Source organism: Rhodnius prolixus, unplaced genomic scaffold (assembly GCF_049639745.1).
Source record: "Rhodnius prolixus isolate KJV_2025 unplaced genomic scaffold, Rpr scaffold_1, whole genome shotgun sequence".
Lineage (NCBI taxonomy): Eukaryota > Metazoa > Arthropoda > Insecta > Hemiptera > Reduviidae > Rhodnius > Rhodnius prolixus.
This window is the reverse complement of record NW_027411581.1, coordinates 59,198,877-59,219,557: the sequence shown is the minus strand read 5'-3', so window position 1 is coordinate 59,219,557 and position 20,681 is coordinate 59,198,877. Positions and strand designations below refer to the sequence as shown.

The window sequence follows — 20,681 nt, the reverse complement described above, 5'->3', positions numbered from 1 at the left end:
AACCTCATAGCTAATCCCTTCCCTCAGAAAAACTGTTTTACCTAAAATCACTGTCAAGTGAAACATCTAGTAAGTAATTATAATATAATTGCCCAAGTCTGAAAGACAGCTCATCTGGATAATTTTGGTAAGAATTTGCAACGTAATATTTGTAATTTAAAAAGAGTTTTAAAATTTAGCGTATGAAAAATTCTAATTCATTTAAAACAAATACGCTGACCCTTAAAACAAAAAATGAATAATGTCAAAACCACTTCCTTCCCAACAAAAATTGATCGCCCCATTTTTTTTTTTTTTTTAATTAAAGCAGTAATGGTAGTAATACTTCCTCGAACTTATGCCAAAAAGTAAGATTAATTTCCTCTTGGACGAAATCGAAGGGATAAAATGGAAATGCTACAGTCTATGTAAATAACAACCATATTCATTCACATAAACTACTTTTTTTTTTGTAATATAATATTAATTATACAATTAAATATATATTTATATATAAATAGAATGTACTATCGAACAATATCTATACAATATCAATATACATTTAAATTTTTTCTCGCATATAATCAATCGATTTATGGATTTTATTTTTCTTTTTAATTTTTTTTTTTCCTGTTACACATAATATACACACATCTATATTATACATTTTTTTTTTTCAATTTTCAATTTTTAATTTTTTTTTTATTTTTTATTTTTTAAATAATAATTTTATATATATATATATAATTTTTATTATAATAATTTTTCATTTAATTATTATTTTTAATTATAATATCTACAACTTACGCCAAATAAATTTACAGCATACCTATTTAGAGAAAAAGGGTTTACAGGGCCTTCCACCTTTAACAGGAATTAATTTTTATTAATTAATAATCACTTTAGTCTATAGGAGAGGAGAAAGTGGGGTACACCAATAAGTTCAATTTATTATTAAAAAATAGTTTTTTAAGTTATGACGGCCATTGGAATGTTATTTTCGTTACTTTTAATTTGTTTGTTTTATTTTAATGGATTTAGGATTCTAATAATAATAAGTTTATATAAAACATATAACACCACACATTGTTTCTTAATCGCCTATCTCTTTTTTATACATATATTTTTTATTTATTTATTAATTATTTTTTTTTTTTTTTAAGTATGAATACAATTTAATTTATTGCACAAACACCGTATATTATCAAATGTAATTTTTTAATTATTTTTAGTTATAATAAATTAGGAGAAGTTTACTACGGTAGTTTTATATATATATATATAAAACAAATATATATATATCTAATACTTTATAAATAAATTAGAATTTTTTACTTTTTTTTGGAATTTATTTTTTCTTTTTTTAATTAATTTTTTTTTTTTTACTTTTTTATGCTTTAAAAAATAAAAATTTATAAGAAAATTATATATATATATATTTTAAATTGTTTTTGTCATAGTGTTTGCTGCATATAATTTTTTTATCATTATTTTACGCATTTATTAATTAAACGCCAATAATAACTAATATTAAAAAAGAAAAAATATTTACACTACATACATTTCTGGGCAATTAAATTTTGAAACTTGATTGAATACAATTTTATTATTATTATATTTATTTTATTTTTTCTGAGCCCTAAAATGGTTTCAAATTGGTTGTAATAGTTACAACTAAAATTTTAGGGGATGGGCAGTGTTGCCGTCTTCTTTCCATAATACTTTCTTAAATTCAAATTACATATGTCCCCCAGCTCTAAATATTTATTACAAATGAAATATTAATGTCATTTTTTTACAAAACTTGTAGAAAGAAATTTATTTCCAGGCATTTTTGTTGATTGCATCCTTTATTCATTATTCTATATCAAATCTGACTCATTGAAAGGTTACTGCTCAATATCTTTCTTTTTTCATTTTTTTTAAATTTCCATACCAGTGATTGTTTTCCTTGCGCGTTCTTGGATTTTCCTCAAATATATTTCTTCCTTCTCTTTTTTTATATATCATTAAATTATGTATATCCGGGAGATAAGATATATATATATATCTTGCTTTGAATTTTTTCATCTTCAGAGATGCTAAGTTAAAGGTAGGTCCTATTTGCCCTCTTTCATTAAAAAAAAAAAAAAAAAAAAAAAAAAAATGAACAAGAAAGACCTGGAGAAATCCTTGAATTCTTGCCACTCTTAAGAGAAATATTGATATATGCCAAGAGCTCTGTTCCCTAAATCTCTTAAACCAGCTAAAAGATCTTTTTCTTCTGGCTCCATTCTGGGTACAGAAGTTTTTACGGCACCTGCGTAAGAGATACCCGGCTGACGTTGATATAACGGTAGTGAACCATTTCTTTGTGTAGTAGAAGTAGCTATCGGAGGCGGTTCTAGTGAATCGGATGTGAAGATACTACGCGTTCTATCTTCTTGGTCGCACCACAATGGTAATGTTGAATCCAAAGTACACGACGGCTACAAAATAATAGTTTTTTTAAAAAATATTGTTAACTCTTACGAGACCCTTGAAACATAAATAAAATAATAATAAATATATTTATATAAAATTGATGGTTTATTAAGAAATGATATATGTGTATAAATCATCTTATCGCAATCCTAAAAAAATATTACAGGTTAACGGTCATGAAGGGCGAAATGGACAAATAATCGCCCTCTCGGCGCTTGTATCTGCTGAGGCACAATAATATGGCCAAGATAAGGTACCGTGAGCTTGTCAGAAACCTTGGTTCTGATATGCCCACCTTTCTTCAAGTACACCCGTTACAATCCAGTGATATTGACCAAACATTATCGTCAATAATATTTGGCAAGATGTATTCTGGTATCACAAAAAGCAAGGGCGAGTATTTGTTATTGTTAGCTCTGTTCCGGAAGCTGCCGATACAGCTTTTCATGGAGTTTTCGAAAACTAAGCCACCTTGTTTCAAATGTAGAATTGGAAGAGTGAAGTACAGTAGACACTTACAGCAATAAAAGAGGCCAGGGTGGATTTCGGGAGAATGTATGAAAGCAATATTAATCATAAGACCAATAAAATAATATGAAAAAGCGGAAATAAATTAATGAGGACCCAAAACACACAGAGAGGAGGCAATAAAAACAAAAAAAAAAAAAGCTATGCTCACTTGAGGCTGAGGCGGAGGATTCGTTATCAACTTTGGTGGAGGTTTACTTATGTAGAGATCTCCAAAACCTGTGTTCAGCTCCTGGATAATCGGTTTTCTTGGAGCATTTGCAATAAATTCAGCAAATCTGTCAAACAATTATTAAAAATTACATTTTTTACGTTGATTATAATGGTTAAATTAATAACATAATTATTGCAAATAAAACCAACAGCGATTTTAATGAAAAAGAATGTAACAAAATTTGTGCCACTATAGTATTGAGAAAACTAAGTAAATAGCAAGTCATTTATTCTTGAAGACTATTATCACTCTACCTTTGATGCTAAGTTTGAGAGTTCTTTAAAAAAAAAAATGACTACACGAGTAAAATAACAAAATAAAAACTCACTTAGTTGCTGCTTCAAAGCCGACAGTGCTCAGGAGATAATTGTACCATTGAAGTTGTTTAGGTTGAGATTCTAGAAGTTCATCAATTGGGACATCTTTAGGTAACAGAGGCATAACGTTCTGTAAAATGTACATGAAAAGTTATACATGATTGTTGTTTACAAAGGTATAATTATATTATACGCTAAATAAGGCGCAAAGTTCTCGAAGGTGCCAGAAATCAGAAGCGTCCCAACTCTCATTATGCTAAAGGTTAATGAAGAGCGTCCTCATTCCTTTCCGTCAAGTACGAAGTGCGCGCTGTATACTTTGCTTATGCAAAGGGCATGAGCGCCGCCGCCGTGATTCATCGCGAAGTGGTCAAAGCTTACTACAAGACAACATTTGAACAAAAATGTTACGGAAAATCAATTTTTGAAGGACGGAAATTCACGATGTAGAGAGTAGTAGACGGCCGTCAGTGGTGACCTAGGGGTTGTTAAAAAAAAATCTAATTGAAATCCGCATTGATCACCATTCCACCATAGATGACCTGAACAATATTTGTCATGAAATTTCACTAACTGATCACGTTCACGGACTGTTTGAAGATCTTCTTTAGTGTTACCGAAACTGAAGCGTGACTTTTCTCGACTTTATAGTGGACATAAGATCAGACTTGGGTTTACCACCACATTTCCTGAGAGCAAACGTCCATCATGGACAATCATTGCAATGGCGCCACACCCTTCTACTTCAAAATTCCGCTAACATCTCACAAAATCACGGCGACAGTTTTTTGAAAGAGAAAAGTAGTTCTGCTCGACAAATTTCTAGCAGAAAGATGAATCAATCAAGCTGAATCTAAACAACGCCATTAGATTAGATTAGATTGGACTAGGGCGGCCTCAGGGCCTAGCCCACTGCGACCCCTTTGGGTCTATTGTGGCTCCCCTAACTTTAAAGCTCACCCTCCAGACCTGTCCTTTTAATTAGACTCTTAATGTTGGAGAGCGACTCTTGGGTAAAGCTCACAGGCCTTGGTTTTTCCTCCCCGAGAAGTAACATCCTTAGCCAAACAAGCCCCTCACACTGGCACAACACGTGCAGTGCTGTTTCCTCCTCTTCCTGACAGAACCTACAGAGGCTATCATCTGCCAGGCCCATGCGATGCATGTGTTTTCTGAGTCTGCAGTGGCCAGTTAATAGACCTACAATCATCCTGATAGCCCCACGGCCTTGGCAGATTAATTCTGCAGTCAGCCTCGGCGAATAGCCTTTAATAAACTCCTTCGCCTGTCTCTGTCCAGTGGTGGCAGACCACCACTCCTGAGACCTACTCTGCACCCATAAGTTAATGGTCGCAGTCTTAATACACTTCGGAACCCCAAAACAGGGCTCCGGGCCAACGAAGTATCTCGCAGAGCCTTCCCGGGCCAATAAATCTGCCGCTTCGTTACCCTTATGTCCTGAATGACCAGGTACCCAGACCAGAAAGACCTTATTTTGGTCACTAATTTCCTTCAGGGCACCCAGACAGTCCCAAACCAGTTTTGAGTTAACCTGATAGGAACTAATTGCCCGTAGAGCAGCCTCACTATCCGAGAAAATTACGACTTTAGAATTAATAATTCCTCGCCCTTCAAACTCGGTAGCACAGAACCTAATTGCAGCCAGCTCAGCCTGAAAAACTGTAGATAGCTTCCCTAGGCTAACCGAAAAGCCACATTTCGGCTTCACCCCGTACACTCCCGCTCCCACTCCCTCCTCCATCTTGGAGCCATCAGTGTACCACATAAACAACGCTGAATCTAAACAACGCCATGGAATACTTTCGAAGAGAGACTGACTCCATATCATAGATCTTCCGTACATCGCTCGGCACCACAAGAGTAATACTCATATGTATTAAACCATCTTCCACAAAGCCTCGATCACAAAAACTTACCGACTATCATCTCTTAACTAAATTAAAGAAACATCTGCTTGGAAAACACATGACGAGGTGAAAATCGAAGTGAAGAAATGGCTAAAAACAGTGGCGGGAGATCTTTATGACACTGGAATGGAAAATTTCGTCCCAAGGTTGGAAAAATAATTGAAATGAAAGGTGATTATGTGGAAAAAGAATGAGAATGTTATGCACATCCTAAATCTCTGTTAGTTAATTAAAAATACATGCATTTTGTATAAGATTTTTAAAAAATCTTACTTTTGAATAATCTTCGTAAATGGTATTTAGGTTTAGGCTGGATTATATGAGTGTTCGTAGCCGTCATTATACTTCTTTTATTATAATTCTAGCTAGTTTCAAAATATATATTCTGGAATGTAGAAGAGAGGAAAGGAAAGAATTTCAACATTTCTTTTATGAACGATAATACTCTGAAATGATGTTTTCATCAAGAGATGTTTTTTTTTTTTTTTTTTTTTTGCGCATCAACAGCTGAGGTTATTAGCGCCCGGAGCTTTTTTCAGTGCACTGCCGGCCTCCGGAGAGTGTTCTCTCGTTACAGACAACACAGTGAGCTGTAAGAAGCTCCTAGGAAGAGAAAATCTAAGGGTCAGCTGCTGGATTCGAACCCGGGACCTCCGCGTGGGAGTCCAGTATGCTAACCTCATAGCTAATCTCTTCCCTAAGAGATGTTAATATTAGAAACTAATGTTATAGTTAAAATAATAATCATTTTCATTAAGAATAATTTTTTTACTGTTTAAAAGGTTTATTAAAAATGGACGAGTTACGTTTTAATATTTAGTTTCTAAATGCAAGGGTGAATGACTGGAATTTCTACGGCAACTCCGTAGCATTTATAATTTTAAATTATAAATATAATCTCACCTGTCTCTCAGGAAAGTGAACATTATGCAGAAACTGGATATCTCTTTTATCCTTCCTTAAAGACATCTGTTGCTGCTGTTGTTGGGGTTGTGGTTGTTGCTGTTGATGGGGTTGCTGAGGTTGATGCTGTTGTGGTCCTCTAATAATCTGATACTGTTGTTGTTGGTGTACCAGTCCCAAGTAGCCACCCGGTTGATTTGGTTGTGGTGGTGGTGGTTGTGGAGGTTGCATCTGTGGCTGTGGCGGTTGTTGCGGCGGTGGAGGCTGTTGAGGTGGAGGTGGCGCTGGCTGCGGCTGGGGCGGAGAAAACTGTTGAGGCTGTCTGAATGGCATCACTTGCGGTGGCGGAGACTCTCTACCGGTACCATTATTCTTAACAACAAGCGGATATTGAACATACGGACCTGGATAAACTGGCCGGAAGGGAATAAATGCTGCGGCTGCTGCTGGATAATACAACGGATACGGTACCACCTGGTGACATTTAAAACATGAGTTAATTTATAAGGGGCAAATTAATAAAATTAACAAATTAAACTAAAAGACACTACTAACATATTTTACAGCTAGGCCAAAAGCTTTTCACTTTATCCTGCTTAAAAAGAAATTTTCAGCACTTAGTAAAAAAAAGTTACCTGCGGTTGTATTTGATACTGATGCGAAGGTGGTGCCGGATACCTAACCAACGGATAGGCATTCATCACTGGTTTCATGAAATACCTTGGTTCTCTATACTGTCGGGGAACAAATTCAGGAGCTAAAGGATTTAATGTATAAACCCTTTTCAGTTCAACACCATCCAGTTGTGATCGTAAACAAGACCATTTAATACCTTAATGCAAATATAAAGAACATTAATGATTGGAAAGAGCTGTGAAATTTACAAGAAACGAACGCATTAAGGCAGAATATTTACCAAATAATGAATCATTCTTGTTACATATTTCAATAAATCTTTCCCAAACTTTGCGACAACGACCAACTGAACAAAGCGCAACTGGATCGCCTACAACGGCCACCAGTGATTGCGCTCTAGTAATAGCAGTATTGAGAAGTTTCGAATTAGAAAGAAATCCAAAATCAATATCGGACGTTCCCTTTCCTTCGCTACACGTTCTTCTAGTGCGTACAGTACTTAAGAATATTGCTCGGAATTGTTTGCCTAAAAAAGGAGAAGTCATATTAATCGTTTACTTTTTTTTATGACATTAATATAGACTGGGAAAAATATTAAAACCTTGCACGTTCAGCACTCTTTCTACAGATATTCCTCCAAGTCTTCTTTTTCTTAGCTCAGATCTTATCCTAAATACTTGATCTGAATATGGAGTCATGATTCCAATTGATTGTTCATCTAATTTTCCCCACGATGGTGGCCATCTTTTCTTTAATTCACACACTCGTTCAACAACTTCGTAAACCTTGTAAAGGAAAATGGAAAAATTTATTCAACATTCATTTATTAAAATATTTTTATTCCTAACTATTACAATGATTTGTGCTTAGCTTACCTCAGAGTTGTTGTAAAACGCTGTGGAATTATGATCTTGTACATCTTCACCTCTAGTTGTAAAAAAGGTTAATGGATAGAAATAGTCATGTCTGGGCTGTTTTCCACTACTTACTAGTTTTTGTTCGTAGAATAATTCTGATGTAAACTGTACAGATAAGAACAAAAAAATTATTTAAAAATATTGTTTTGTCTAGACTCAAGTCAATTTATCCACCATCTTTTTTATCAAATCTTAAAAATTACAAAATCAAAAAAACAATCACCTGAATAATAGCTTCATGTGCACGATAATTTTCACAAAGAAGTATCTTACATGGAAACGTAGATGGATAATGGTCGTATAATCTTTCTAATAAAGATATATGTAAATTTCTTTCCTTAGCAAACTCAGAAAATAATTCTGGACTTAACTGTAACAAGTATTTATAATGTAAGATCAATGAGTAAACATTTTAAACATCCTTCTAGTGTCTACATTTTTTATGGATAGCAAGCTAACCTGCATATGATCGCCGGCTAATACTATTCTTGTACTATCATTTGCTAAAGCTAATGGCATTATTGCCTCGCATTCCATTGCTTGGGCAGCTTCATCTAGCAAAATGTGCGTAAAATGGCCTGTAATAAAAATATTAACATGAAAATTAGGAATTGTCTTCAAGACAGAAGAAAAAGCTTGCTATGCCGGATCCAATTAATCAGTTCAGTTTATTAATTATAGTTACCTTTACGAAGACCCATAGTTGAAAGGTGCATTGAAATGCTTAATGTTACTACTATTACTCGATGTTTCAAAATATCTTCAACTTTTGGAATTTTAAACGTTCTCATAGACATATCATTCATTTCGAACATAGCATACTGTAAATAAAAAAAAAACATTTTTCCAGATTAAAATTTAAAGGAAAGATATTAAATAGTGAGTACCCATGATAAAATATAAAAATACCTTCTGCACAATATTGTTAACAGTGGCTACCCATCGCCGGTGGTAGAATATCCTAAGTGGTCTAGCCTCTTCATGCCCAGCTTCTACATATGGATGTAGATAATCCTTTATGTACAGGTCAGCTGCAGAATTTGAATGTGTACATACTAATATTCTAGTTCCTGGTTGTTTCAATACTTCCTTTATAGCTTGAGCGAGGGTATATGTTTTACCAGTTCCGAAAGGTCCTTAAAATGAATGATAATTAACAATGATAAACAATCAATTAGCCAAAATATTATAGTTACGAAAAGTATAGCCATTAATTAAAGAAGTTCATTTATTTTGAGATTAAAATTTATTGGAATCATTTGAGGAGAAGATTTTTAAAGCAAAGCAAAGTTTTGCAAAATTGTTGAGATCAGATTTATTTTTTTTAAAAAAGTACTTACCAATAATCAATATCGGAGGTAGCTGGACTTCTAAAGGCGCTGTAATAGCCATAACTGCTTCCCTCTGTTTTGGATTTAATCTCGAATCAACGGTCCCACTCCACTGCCTATAATAAGACATACTGTTCGGGCATTAGGAATTAAGCTACTCTAGGTGAGTTCATAAAAATTACAAGCAAAGTTAGTTTAAAATGATTAGTAAATTAGAAATTAATACTAAAAAGGCGAAACTTCAATTTTTTTTTTATCTTAAAAAGATACCATTTGAAATTTGTTGAGCAATTCTTGAAGGTCATGTTTAGAGTAGTCGCTTAGAAAATGAAGAAACGTTAAGAGAGTAATTTAATTTTGAGCAGTGGTTAACAATACGAGAATTTAAACTTTCAATTCAAGATATCCCCTGACTATCCACTTATCCGCGAGAATTTATAAAACACGAAAATATTAACTCACTCGTAGTTTCTTTTAAGTACATAATACTTCACTAGGTTTCTAGTGTATTAAATATTTGAAAATTGGACCCATTTTTAAAAATTCATTGGTCTACTCAGTTAAAACAAATGAACCAAAAATTATTAAAAAATAATAAAGACAACGCCAGGCCAGAGAAGTCGAAAAATTCATTTTTAGTCACTTGACAAACTTTTAACGGAACTATTTCAGTGCTTTCACAACTTGATCTCTGGTAAAACTGTGTTGTTACTGACTAATCCGATTCCTATTTAGAGATATTATTATTTAAGAAGTAATAAATGACTAATAATCAATTGAAACAAATTTGTTCAAAAACTCTTAAAATCTCTTGAATTTAAACTTGGTTCAGTAATTTTAATAGAAGTTGATATTTCAAAAAAATGAAGCCCAAAAAAAAAGAAAGAAATAAATAAATATTTTTGTTTGTTTGTAAACTGTAAATGTTTACTGAAATAACAATCAACATCTCGTCCCTCATTTTTTTCTTCGCATTCTTTAGCAATTACTCTAATAATTAAGTGTTTACCAAAATATGTAAGCGAGACTCATTCAATGGTTAGCAAAAGCAATAATTAACAAACTGTTTAATAAATAACCAAATTAAGAAAATAATAGTTCTTTGAAAAAATAGAGAAACTCTTCTCTTTATTCATAAGGTTATTTATTTCAATTATTTTTTAGTAAGAAGATTATTTTTAAATATTAATACATATTAATGAGGTAAATGCATAAGAAAGAACACCTTACCTTTGTGGAGACCATGGGATTGTTGGTTCGACATAAGTTTCTGGAAATATCAATCTAAAGTCTGATATTTTATCGATTGCCTGATGCCATTCGCAATAAGGTACACGATTCAATTGAAACTGGACATCAAATAGAATTTTTGTCTCCGGCTATAAATAACAACAAGAAACAAAATCTGATGAGAAGTACTTACATAATTTTGCAATCATTATTTTATTTCTTCAAAAGGCAGTTTTTTGTTTAATTGAATATATTTATAATATTATTTCTTTACGGAGCGTGGCGATCTGTAGGAATCCGAGCAACACCTAACAAGACTGGCAGAGGTAGCAAATGTAGTAAACTACAGGCGCTTCTAGTTCACAATCACTTGTACATTTCACAATTTATAGATTGCTGCTCTTTATAGGTGAATCTACACGAATATCTAACAAAGAAGTCATACTGATTCTTTTTTTAGCGATAGTAAACACCAATGTGCCAACACTAAGGGTAGAAGAAGAAATGCATTCTTGTATCTACAGCATGACATTTAAAGATTACCCACGTTACGATATTCGGCAAATTACGTTATCACTAATGATTGTGATAGTAAGGCTATAGGGTGACAGAAACAAAACAACAGAAGACCTGGTCAGAAGAGATTCCAGAGCCGCTTTTTTTTGGGGGGGGGGGGTTGGGCTACTGTAAGACCATTCCAACTCTTTCACGAAATTTGAAGAGTTCAAATGAGTGTATTGTTTGTAAGAAGAAGGTTAAGTGATTCGAGCCCACAGAATCTTTTATTGTCCTTGAACTTCTTTCTCAATAAGCACCTAATACTGAGCTTGTCTAAACAGACATAGTAACAATGGAGAAGAGCTTTGTTCTTATATGAAACTCGTTTGTGCCTACAAACACTGACGTACACGAAAGCAATGGTATCTTCCGTTGTAGGCATGGTCGAGAATCGCTCGCAGAAAATGTATACTTTTCCCGTTGTTGATCTGATCAAACGAGTTACATGTTCAGTGCTGAATGAGAAAAATTTAGGATTTCTGACAGCTCTGTTTAAGGCTCAAAAAGCTTTGTTCTCTCTTCTTCGTACAATCCATGAATTTCTAAAATATCGCATAGAAGCTGGAATGATATTCAATAAACTAAAAAGTGATCTCTAAGCGTTTCCAGCACTAGAAAACTAATTTGAACCTTGTTTGTCGCTCTTTGTGGTACCTGAACTTTTCTGGTTCGAATCAGTCAAAATTGGACACTTATTGATATTAGAACAATTAGAGAAAGTAACATTCTCTACTTATTATTTCATTAATAAAGTATAACTTTGGAAGTATCAGTACTGTTGCTTTTTGAATTTATTACTCAAAAATCATTGCTTAAAATAATAATATACTTACTTTTAAGTTCAAGGCTTGCACAGTTTGCGAAGACAGCCTCAAATAAACAACATTTTTTCCTTTATCTTCAATAATCGCTTCATAAACAATCCTTTTCTCCTTTTCTAAACCATCTTTTTTGTTATTGTCTGAGTATTCTGAAAAGTAACAAGTTTGGAAATTTCCTTACTTACGAACTAAAAAGAAAGATTTAACGCATTATAAGACTTATATATAACAGGTACCTCCTATTCTTGAAGGTGAAATATAAACGGTAGCACAATTATTAAGTATAAGTCTACCAGCTGAAGTATCTTCGGACACGTTTTTACCAAGATTTAACATAGCGAATAATTCACCATTATGAGCATATTTTGCTGTACTAGCTGCTATTCCACTTGGAGATAAGAGATAATTTTTGGAGATTTGTAATCGAGCTTGTATATTATAGTTGGCCACCTAAACAGCAATACCAGTAAATTTTTTATTTATATAATAGGATGTAATACAAATCTTTTGTTTTTTACAGTACGTGTACACCCCACTTCGAGTTTGTACCCGACGAGTGAATCACTGCACTTTATTTAGTACAACTATAAGGTCCGAGATGTTCTGGTCCTCTTTAGTCTACAAAAAAAAAAAGTTCTTGTGCAGCACGAAGTAATTAAGATCTCCACTTCGAGTCAGACTACCTCTAAAACTTAATTAGTTGGAGTTGAACGTTTCTTCGCTCTGCTTGGTGCTCCGAAGATCTCTAAGACCTTCCTCTTTCGGATTACTACTTATTTCGATCCACGCCTCATTTAATTTACGATGAAAAAGTTTGACCAAGAAAAGGATGTGAAATTACAAAATTTTGAATTCTTTACTTTCACAGAATCTTCGTGGGTGCAAAGATGAATTGCAATACATACACAAAGATGGGATCAATGGACAATTCTTAATATTTTAGTATTCTATAAACGACCAAAAACGCAGTGTTTTGTCACACCCTAGTTTATCTAACACAATAATAAATTACAATGGATCAAATTAATCGAGAATTGTACTGTCGAAAATCAACTTTTTTTAAAGTTTATTTATTTTTTTATTCTATTGAAATTGTTGGTTATTGGGTAACAACTCGCGTTTTACCCAACAATTAATGAAGTTATAGTCTAACGGCTAACAATAACTTGTTATATTATAAGATTTCACACTTAAGTACATAAAAGACTTCCACGACCAAACAGTCAATCTAAAGCTTGCAACAAAACCTGCGCGTAGGCCAATCGAACCCTTTAAAGTACTACCAGAATATGCAGAGAGATTAATGAAAATTTAAAAATCATAAATAGCAAGGATTTTTTTCAATTCATGAAAAGATCATTTTAGCATTTCTCTGCATACAAAGAACTTCCTGTTTGAAGCGAATAACCATGCAGCGAGAGAAAACGTTCTTGATTGTATCGAATTTTAGAAATTATCGAAATATTAATACGATATTCACCAATTCGTATCTGGCCATTTCTTCTACGAAGAGCAGCTCATGCATCCTGGCTCGATAATTATTTCTAGTTGGTCTCTTTTCGGTCACAGTTGCTTGAGTCAACGTAAAAGTATCCGGACTTGGAGCTGGATAGGCTGCTACAAGTTCTGCTTCTCTTTCTTCCTCTGCTTTTGAACGTTCGCCATTTCCGCTAGGTCTATACCTAATTATAGTTGAATTCGTGCTGTTCCATCTCTCCGTTGAAGAAAGCACAAGCTCCTATAAGATAATAATATTATGTTACACGTTTCCATGAAAGCGTGAATTTAAATTACAACAATAACTAAAATTCATGTGTATTTTTTGTAACAAAAAAATAATAAAAAAATGAAAAGCAATATAAGGTGAACAATAGTTAATAGTGAAAGGCAAGAGAGCTAACTTCCACTTTTTTGTTTAGTTGAACTGACTAGAGATAGTTAAGGTCCTTAAATAGAGTTTTCTATTTAGCTAAGCCAACTAATAATATTCTAGATAAGATTCTAGTAGGGCGGCCTAAGGCCTACGCCACTGCGACCCCTTTGGATCTATTGTGGCTCAACTAATAATATTGCTAAAGCACTATAATAATAAACCAGCATAGTTATTGGTACTGAAAAATAAATTTTCACCTTCTTAAGTTCTCTCATTTTATCGGCATCTGTAACCGGCATTACGTCGACACAAAGATGTCTAACAAGTGCTGGTGAGGAACCAAAATCAAATACAACCGACTGTCTGAAAGTACCATAGATTTCGGTACAAAATCCTATTTGCACAGAGTGTTCAAGTACTTCTTCTTGACCACAGCAACAGGCATCGTCTAATTCTGCAGTTGTTGTCCATTCCTGTTCGGAATTTAATCCAACATCTAATAATGTTTCATCTCCATGTTTTGTTGAAATACGACTGAAAATAAATAAATCAGTTGTTGCTTAGGCGAACGTATGTTATAAATTTTATAATAATAACTTTATATAGTACTCACGTAAGAAAGAAATGATTTCTATGTGTATCTTGAAGAAGGGCCACTGCTCTTAAAGGTTGATTCCATTTAAAATTGAATGTCCAAGAGTGCCTACTAGCTTTAGACGACATTGTTGTCACTAATGGAGCGCTACAAGAATCTTCGAGTCCATCAATTTTTTCTCGCATTACTTCATTTGGTTCTGAAGTTTGTGACCACCTAAAAAGATCATTAACAATTTGGTTTATATGTAACTATTTTCTTATTCTTGCTTAATTTTGTGGAATGACGGAAAATTAGAAAACCGAAATTGTTTTGTTCAAGAACTGAAGTACCTGGCAACCAATTATAATTACTAATTTGGACTTAATTTAATCACGGAATTTATTCCCCACTTTTTAAGAAGTATTGCTAGTCATGCTTCAACTCTTTGCGGCTAGGTGGGTTAAAAACTGTTCCACCTTTTGCTTAGCTTTTGCTGCATGGTGGGATATATTTTAACCCACCTCGAAAAGTTGAAGTTATTCATACATACAGCTTAATATGTTATTTAAAGTTTTTCATTCAGTTGGCAGTGTATGCATCAATGGTAAATGCGAAAATAAGTAAAATAATTTTTATATTTATTATAAACTTGACCGATAGTAAAAAAAAATGGTGGCACCGCATACTGTTCTATTATTTGGATGCAGCTGTTGTTAATTCATAAATTGTTTATAAACAATTGGGACAAAAACATGGAACTTAAACATTTCAAGGAACAGTGCGCCTGAAGGACAGTGCTGTACTGTCTGCAAAGTTCCGCTTTGTTTTGGTAAAAAGTTTTGTTTGAATGAACACCATATAAAGCATTAGTTGCATAGTGGTATTATACAATACCAGCGCCCCACACTAAAAAAGGACTATTGAAATGGTATTAATTTTTTCTTTTCTTTTTTCCGTATTTCGAGAGTATTGATTATTTGAGAGGGATGATTACATATGGAAAATAATGGAAATGAATGTTTTTTTTTCCATTTTTTTATAATAAAGGAAATTTTGTGCAACTAGGGCTTTTATTTTCTTTAAAATCGCGTGCCTCAAAGAGTTAATTAGAACCACTGATTAGAATAAATACCTATTACTGATCATTTTCACCTCCACTTAATTTGTACGCATTGAACTTCACTCGCATCCTATTAAAGCCTTTCCAAGGCATTCTTCTAAATGTTCGTAAAAAGATAATACAGATGGAATGGATTGATGACGGGGATCACGTTAGAGAAAACGTTGGTGGCGAAAGAAGTGACTCCCTTCGTATAAGCCTCGAATGAGCGGTCCAAGACTGCGCTCGTCTCTGTCCTCGCGCTTTTGATTATATTGATGGGAGCTTCCCTCTACGGAGCGCACAATGGGACCACGTGTAGCCTAAGTGCCCATTCTTTTATCTAATGGAGGTCTCAACCTAGACTGCATTAGTTTAGAAACAACGATAGAACTTAAGAGAATATTTTAACGCCAGATCATCTAATTTGACCCAAAATGAAGATGTGTACTAAAAATAATTTTCTCAAGACATTTCTGAGGATACTGGAAACATTGAGAAAATCCATCAAGAATTCCAGTAATATCAGTTACAACTTGTTTTAAGAAAACAATATAAAAATTAAGGCAGTTCCTAGTTAAAATATTGTTTGAATACGAATTTTTTGTATAGTTAAAACTTTTATTTACCAAATTTATTATTTTAAGCATTAACGTTCTAAACAAAATTATCATTAGAATGACGAGATTGTGCTTAAAATTTTATTGGATTGAATATTTTGCCATTACCTGTCTAGTAATTGTTCAGTGTAAGATTTGCCATAAAGCTCCTTTTCGCACGCTCTTTGAAGTTTCATTCTTCTATATTCAAATCTCTCTCGCCATTCAATTAATTCTTCTGGACCATGCGCTTCAACACACTGAGCTCCATAGCGACAAGTGCCCTACAACAAATATAACAATATAACCAAAAATGACACAATTTAAAAGTAAATTGTAAAATTGAAAATTATGCAGCTCTTTAACTTATGTAATGCTTTAGTAGGCGGGAGTTTTAAAAATCATCTTTACTATTTTGACATGCATTTTAATTATTCAATTGTAAGTGAATAATCGTTTCAGTTAACATTAACCAGTTTCGAATCGCCAATATTAGTGCATTTAATATTTAATTACAGCACAGAGTGAAAAATGCTATTTAAACAAAATAATAAAATCCAATCATGGCTTTGACAAATAAAATTAGCTTCATTTATGTTTATATTGGCAGTCGACTCTTTATGGCACCTGATTAAACAACGGAATTTATGGCGTAAAAGTTTCCCGCTGAAATTACTAAAATGTTCCGTACACGCACCCAAAGAGAATGCGATTAATTAGACAAAAAAACAAAAAAAAATGGTAGAAGAAGCAATAGTTACCAGTTCTATCCAACTGTCGCAAAGTGTGTAATTATCAGCAATATGGCCTCTAGGAGGCGGCCGCCACTTCCAGTCTCGCCCTTCATCCGACATAATCACTGTCTGGTGTGCTTCTGTTTGGCAGTGAGATTTCAATTCTGATCTGCTTACAAATGATAATCCGCAATAGATACATGATAAAGGTCTTGACTCTTTTTCCCCACGTCTTAACATATTGTTTACTGAAAATACAGAAGGTACTATAAGTTTACATTTGAAAACAATAATATTTCAACAGTTTTCAACTTAATAACTCCACACATTAGGGCCAAAATTAAAAGAATATAACATTCTTACTAGTGTGAACTGATTCCCAAAAACAAAACAAGCAGAAAAATATCTAAATAACAAATATGTAATTACTCTACCAATATGTAAATAATTTTAACAAAAATGCCTTAAAAATTAAAAATGATTGAAAAACTTATGTGCATGGCCGGATTTACCTATAGGCTAACTAGGCTTCAGCCTAGGGCCTCAAGATCAAGAGGGGCCTACAATCAAATTGATAGAAAAATTAAAATTACACTATTCTAAAAACAGTGAACACCAAAACACTGAACCGAAAATAAGGAGATATAATAAACAAACATAAAATGTATTACAAACTTAAAAATTGGAGGTGAAAGGGCCTCATAAGTGGACTAGCCTAGGGCCTCTTTTCATCTAAATCCGGCCCTGCTTATGTGACAAAAATCAAGAATAAATGCGAAGCTGAGGTTCTTTTATGGTCAACATAAGCACAAACTTCCTAAATTTATAAAGAAGGAATTTTAATAACTAATAACTTTATTCCAGTTTTACAACTTACTAAAGCGCATAAATACATCTAATAGAAAAAATAAATAAATAAAAACTAAAATAAATATTAGAGGAAAAAATCACTACTGGCTTTGGTGGAAATACCCTGAGGTAGCACCACCAGATTCTGTCACTTCTTAAAAATAGAACACGATGCCACTTAAGCGACGAACAGGATTGCCCGAGGGGGCTCAAGATGAGAGTTTTCGGACTAAGGAATTTACAAGAGGGGTAAGGGGGATTGGGGAGTTTCTTATTCTACAGTGAATAAGATTGCGATGTTAGGAAGTTGTGGTAAATGAAGACAAAGTGGAGTGTTAGAAAGATTTTGATCCGAAAAGATCTGATTCAGTGGAGGCTCAAACAGCACAAATCCAAAGTTCTATCCCGAAGGCTCAGACGGGTTTTGAAGAATGAATGAAGTTATCGTTTCTTTAGTTTCCAGTTTTCAGAAAGTCTTTTGAACTGTCCAAAGTGGTTATTTAGTACTTATCGTTTTAGGCTAGAGTGATGCCATATCAGGCTTTTGTCAATGTATATCCAAAGTTAAGGACAATATTGGCGGAAATGCTATTGCGGTATATCAATGTACGAATTTTTAGTAAGCTAAAGTTCAGAATAAGCCCTGATGTCAAACCAGGTTAACAGCTTATTTGAAATCAAGGCGTACGATTGAACAGCTCTCCTCCCGCGCTAGAGTCTACAATGTGATGACAATGTTTAACAGTTAATGACAGTATCCAAAACCCTATTTAAGATATAGGATGAGATAAGAGGACTAAGACTGAAATGAGATGATTAAGTAAATAAATTTCTAGGACTAATTAAAAACAATTATGATAAGAAGAAATGAATAATAACCTCAAATATCACTTGGATCAATGCATTGTAATATTTAAATCAGCTAATTTTTCAAATGAATATCAATATTAATCTTTCTCTTTGTCCAATAGGAGTTCATCATCCTCTCAGATTTAGTTTTCCAGCGAACAGCCCACTGATTTAGTAAATTAATTTGTTCTTAAGGGAACAATAAAAGACCGAAAAATCTATCATATCAAAATTAAATATTAAAAAGTGAGATTTCATGAGTTTGCAACAGAAAAAGCGATTTTACATTCTATAGTAGACCCGAAAACTAAAGTGACTGATAAATGAAAGATGCGATAAATATACATAGTTTAAAAGTATCTAATTAGCAATTCGCTACTTTTTAAGTTTTTTTGCTAAATTATTACCAGAAATAAGATGTTTAGGTAGTTGAATATTTAAGAAATTTATTGAAATATGTACATCAAATACATATAGTCGAATGCGTTCTTTAAAAATATACACATACAACATTTAAAACGCAAGCAGAGTTTGAGTTAATTAATGTATTTCAAATGCCTGCCCTTTAATTAGTGTTTGTCGAGGATAGCCAAATCTAACCTTTTTATTTTAACGTTATTAAAAAAATGAAAATAACTTTAAAAAATAAATAAAGAAATAAAAACAAAATAATTTTTTTTTTTCAAAATACTGATGTTTTATTAAAGTTCCTTATTTTTTTTAGCACCATTGGAAAATGGTTCTAGTGTTAAGCTCCATGTCTCCAGTTAAGTGGCAATGACCTATACCATTTCTTTGCTGTCTATATAGTGACAGAATTTCTTTCTTTTTTTTTTTTACAAAATCATGTTTTTTTTTTCGTTTATATTTACGGGAAATGAATCCGACTTTAGGGCAAAACTAGGAAAATTCAAAGTAATGCAAGTAAATAAATATCTACTTAACCATCAAAATTTCTCTAGTACTAAAATTTAAAATAGGTTAGTTAAATGCTGATCTACTTAATGCAACCTGTAGAAATGCATAAATACTTTTTACAGAAAGACGTTATGTAATGTTACTGTTGTTTTATGTAGTGCAAGTCCTGCATCATAATATTCCAAACAATTTGCAAGACATTGAAGCAATTCATGAAAATAAATTATCGCGTCATATGAAATTGCTTCAATTGTAAAATCCCGCATTAACGAAAAAATATCTTTATTACATTTAAAATCTGTTCAATACAAATAGGACTATATGAACTTTGTTGCGACCCAAGCCAGAACTGCGATGAATGTTTTTATATTTAAATAAATAATAATAACATATGACTTTTGTAAAGAAAGTTGATCTGCACATGTGGGCAAAGAAACATTACTCACATGTCATGTTTCTAACTACGACCTTGAACTTTAATAAGTATTACCTTCAATTTGTTGTTGCTGTGGTTCCTCATTTTCGATAAGCTTCACTGGATGATTCCTTTTCCTCTTCATTTCCTCAAGGGATGGTCCATTCCATTCGTTTATCTCCGTGCGAAAAAGTTCTTCTTCAATTCTAGGTTGTCTCTTTCCATTCAGAACTACTCTTGCATGTTCTAGTAGTTTTAATGCTTCTGGATTGCTGATTCCTCCCATGGAAGCTATCCATTCTGCTGCTGCAGCCTCTGCTTCATTGAAACGTTGTAAAGTGAAAAGAGCATGTACTAGCCTTCTCCAAGCTCTGGCTCCAGTATGTCCATTAACTCCGTCTATTAATTTTATAATCTTCCGACAATCGGACACTACTGCTTCATGTCTTCCAAGCTCTAGAAAACATTCTGACCTACCCAAAAGATATGCAACAATCCTTTCTTTAGGAACATTTTTTACTAACGCTTGACTTAAAAGTGTGTCAAATAACTCCAAAGCCATCACCCATTCTCTATGTCTGAGTAGCTCCTGAGCCTGTGCTTCGAGATCGTTCATTTTAAACAACAAAACAACAACACGAATAAACGTAAACAAACAAATTCCACCTTCGGCCACTGAGTCGTGTTCTTCACATAAGAAACACTACAGAGCTACAAAACATTGAAATAAAGATGCAAAATTCTACATATTTTTGACGAATAAACCCCTAATCATGGTGTATACACAAAACTGACACTATCAAAGGCGACCATTTTACACTAAGCGCAACTTCAGCACAACCTTCTAAATTATACACCTCCGTTATAAGATATACTATAGTTAAGTGGAGTCGTTTTTAGAATTTAAAGAGAACAGCAAAGCTATTTTAAGAATTCACTTCAA

The 20,681-nt window shown here is 33.3% G+C and overlaps 1 protein-coding gene across 2 annotated transcripts; it reads right to left on the bottom strand.

Moving 5' to 3' along the window:
* Positions 1–1,087: 1,087 nt before the first annotated feature.
* Helz (Helicase with zinc finger) lies at positions 1,088–20,601 on the bottom strand. Of its 2 annotated transcripts, none has more exons than XM_074119972.1 (22): positions 19,814–20,601; positions 16,735–16,955; positions 16,103–16,257; positions 14,312–14,509; positions 13,956–14,232; positions 13,306–13,563; positions 12,062–12,275; positions 11,838–11,974; positions 10,447–10,595; positions 9,226–9,347; positions 8,795–9,021; positions 8,571–8,706; positions 8,345–8,463; positions 8,109–8,255; positions 7,844–7,990; positions 7,570–7,753; positions 7,249–7,494; positions 6,968–7,164; positions 6,333–6,806; positions 3,513–3,631; positions 3,122–3,248; positions 1,088–2,447 (listed from the first exon to the last, which is right to left on the bottom strand). In XM_074119972.1, exons 1-22 carry the CDS (start codon positions 20,352–20,354, stop codon positions 2,169–2,171), a joined length of 4,674 nt encoding a protein of 1,557 aa, XP_073976073.1. In that variant the 5' UTR covers positions 20,355–20,601; the 3' UTR covers positions 1,088–2,168. The 2 variants fall into 2 exon arrangements, with proteins under 2 accessions (XP_073976073.1, XP_073976081.1); XM_074119980.1 differs by having other exon boundaries at positions 9,226–9,332.
* Positions 20,602–20,681: the final 80 nt, after the last annotated feature.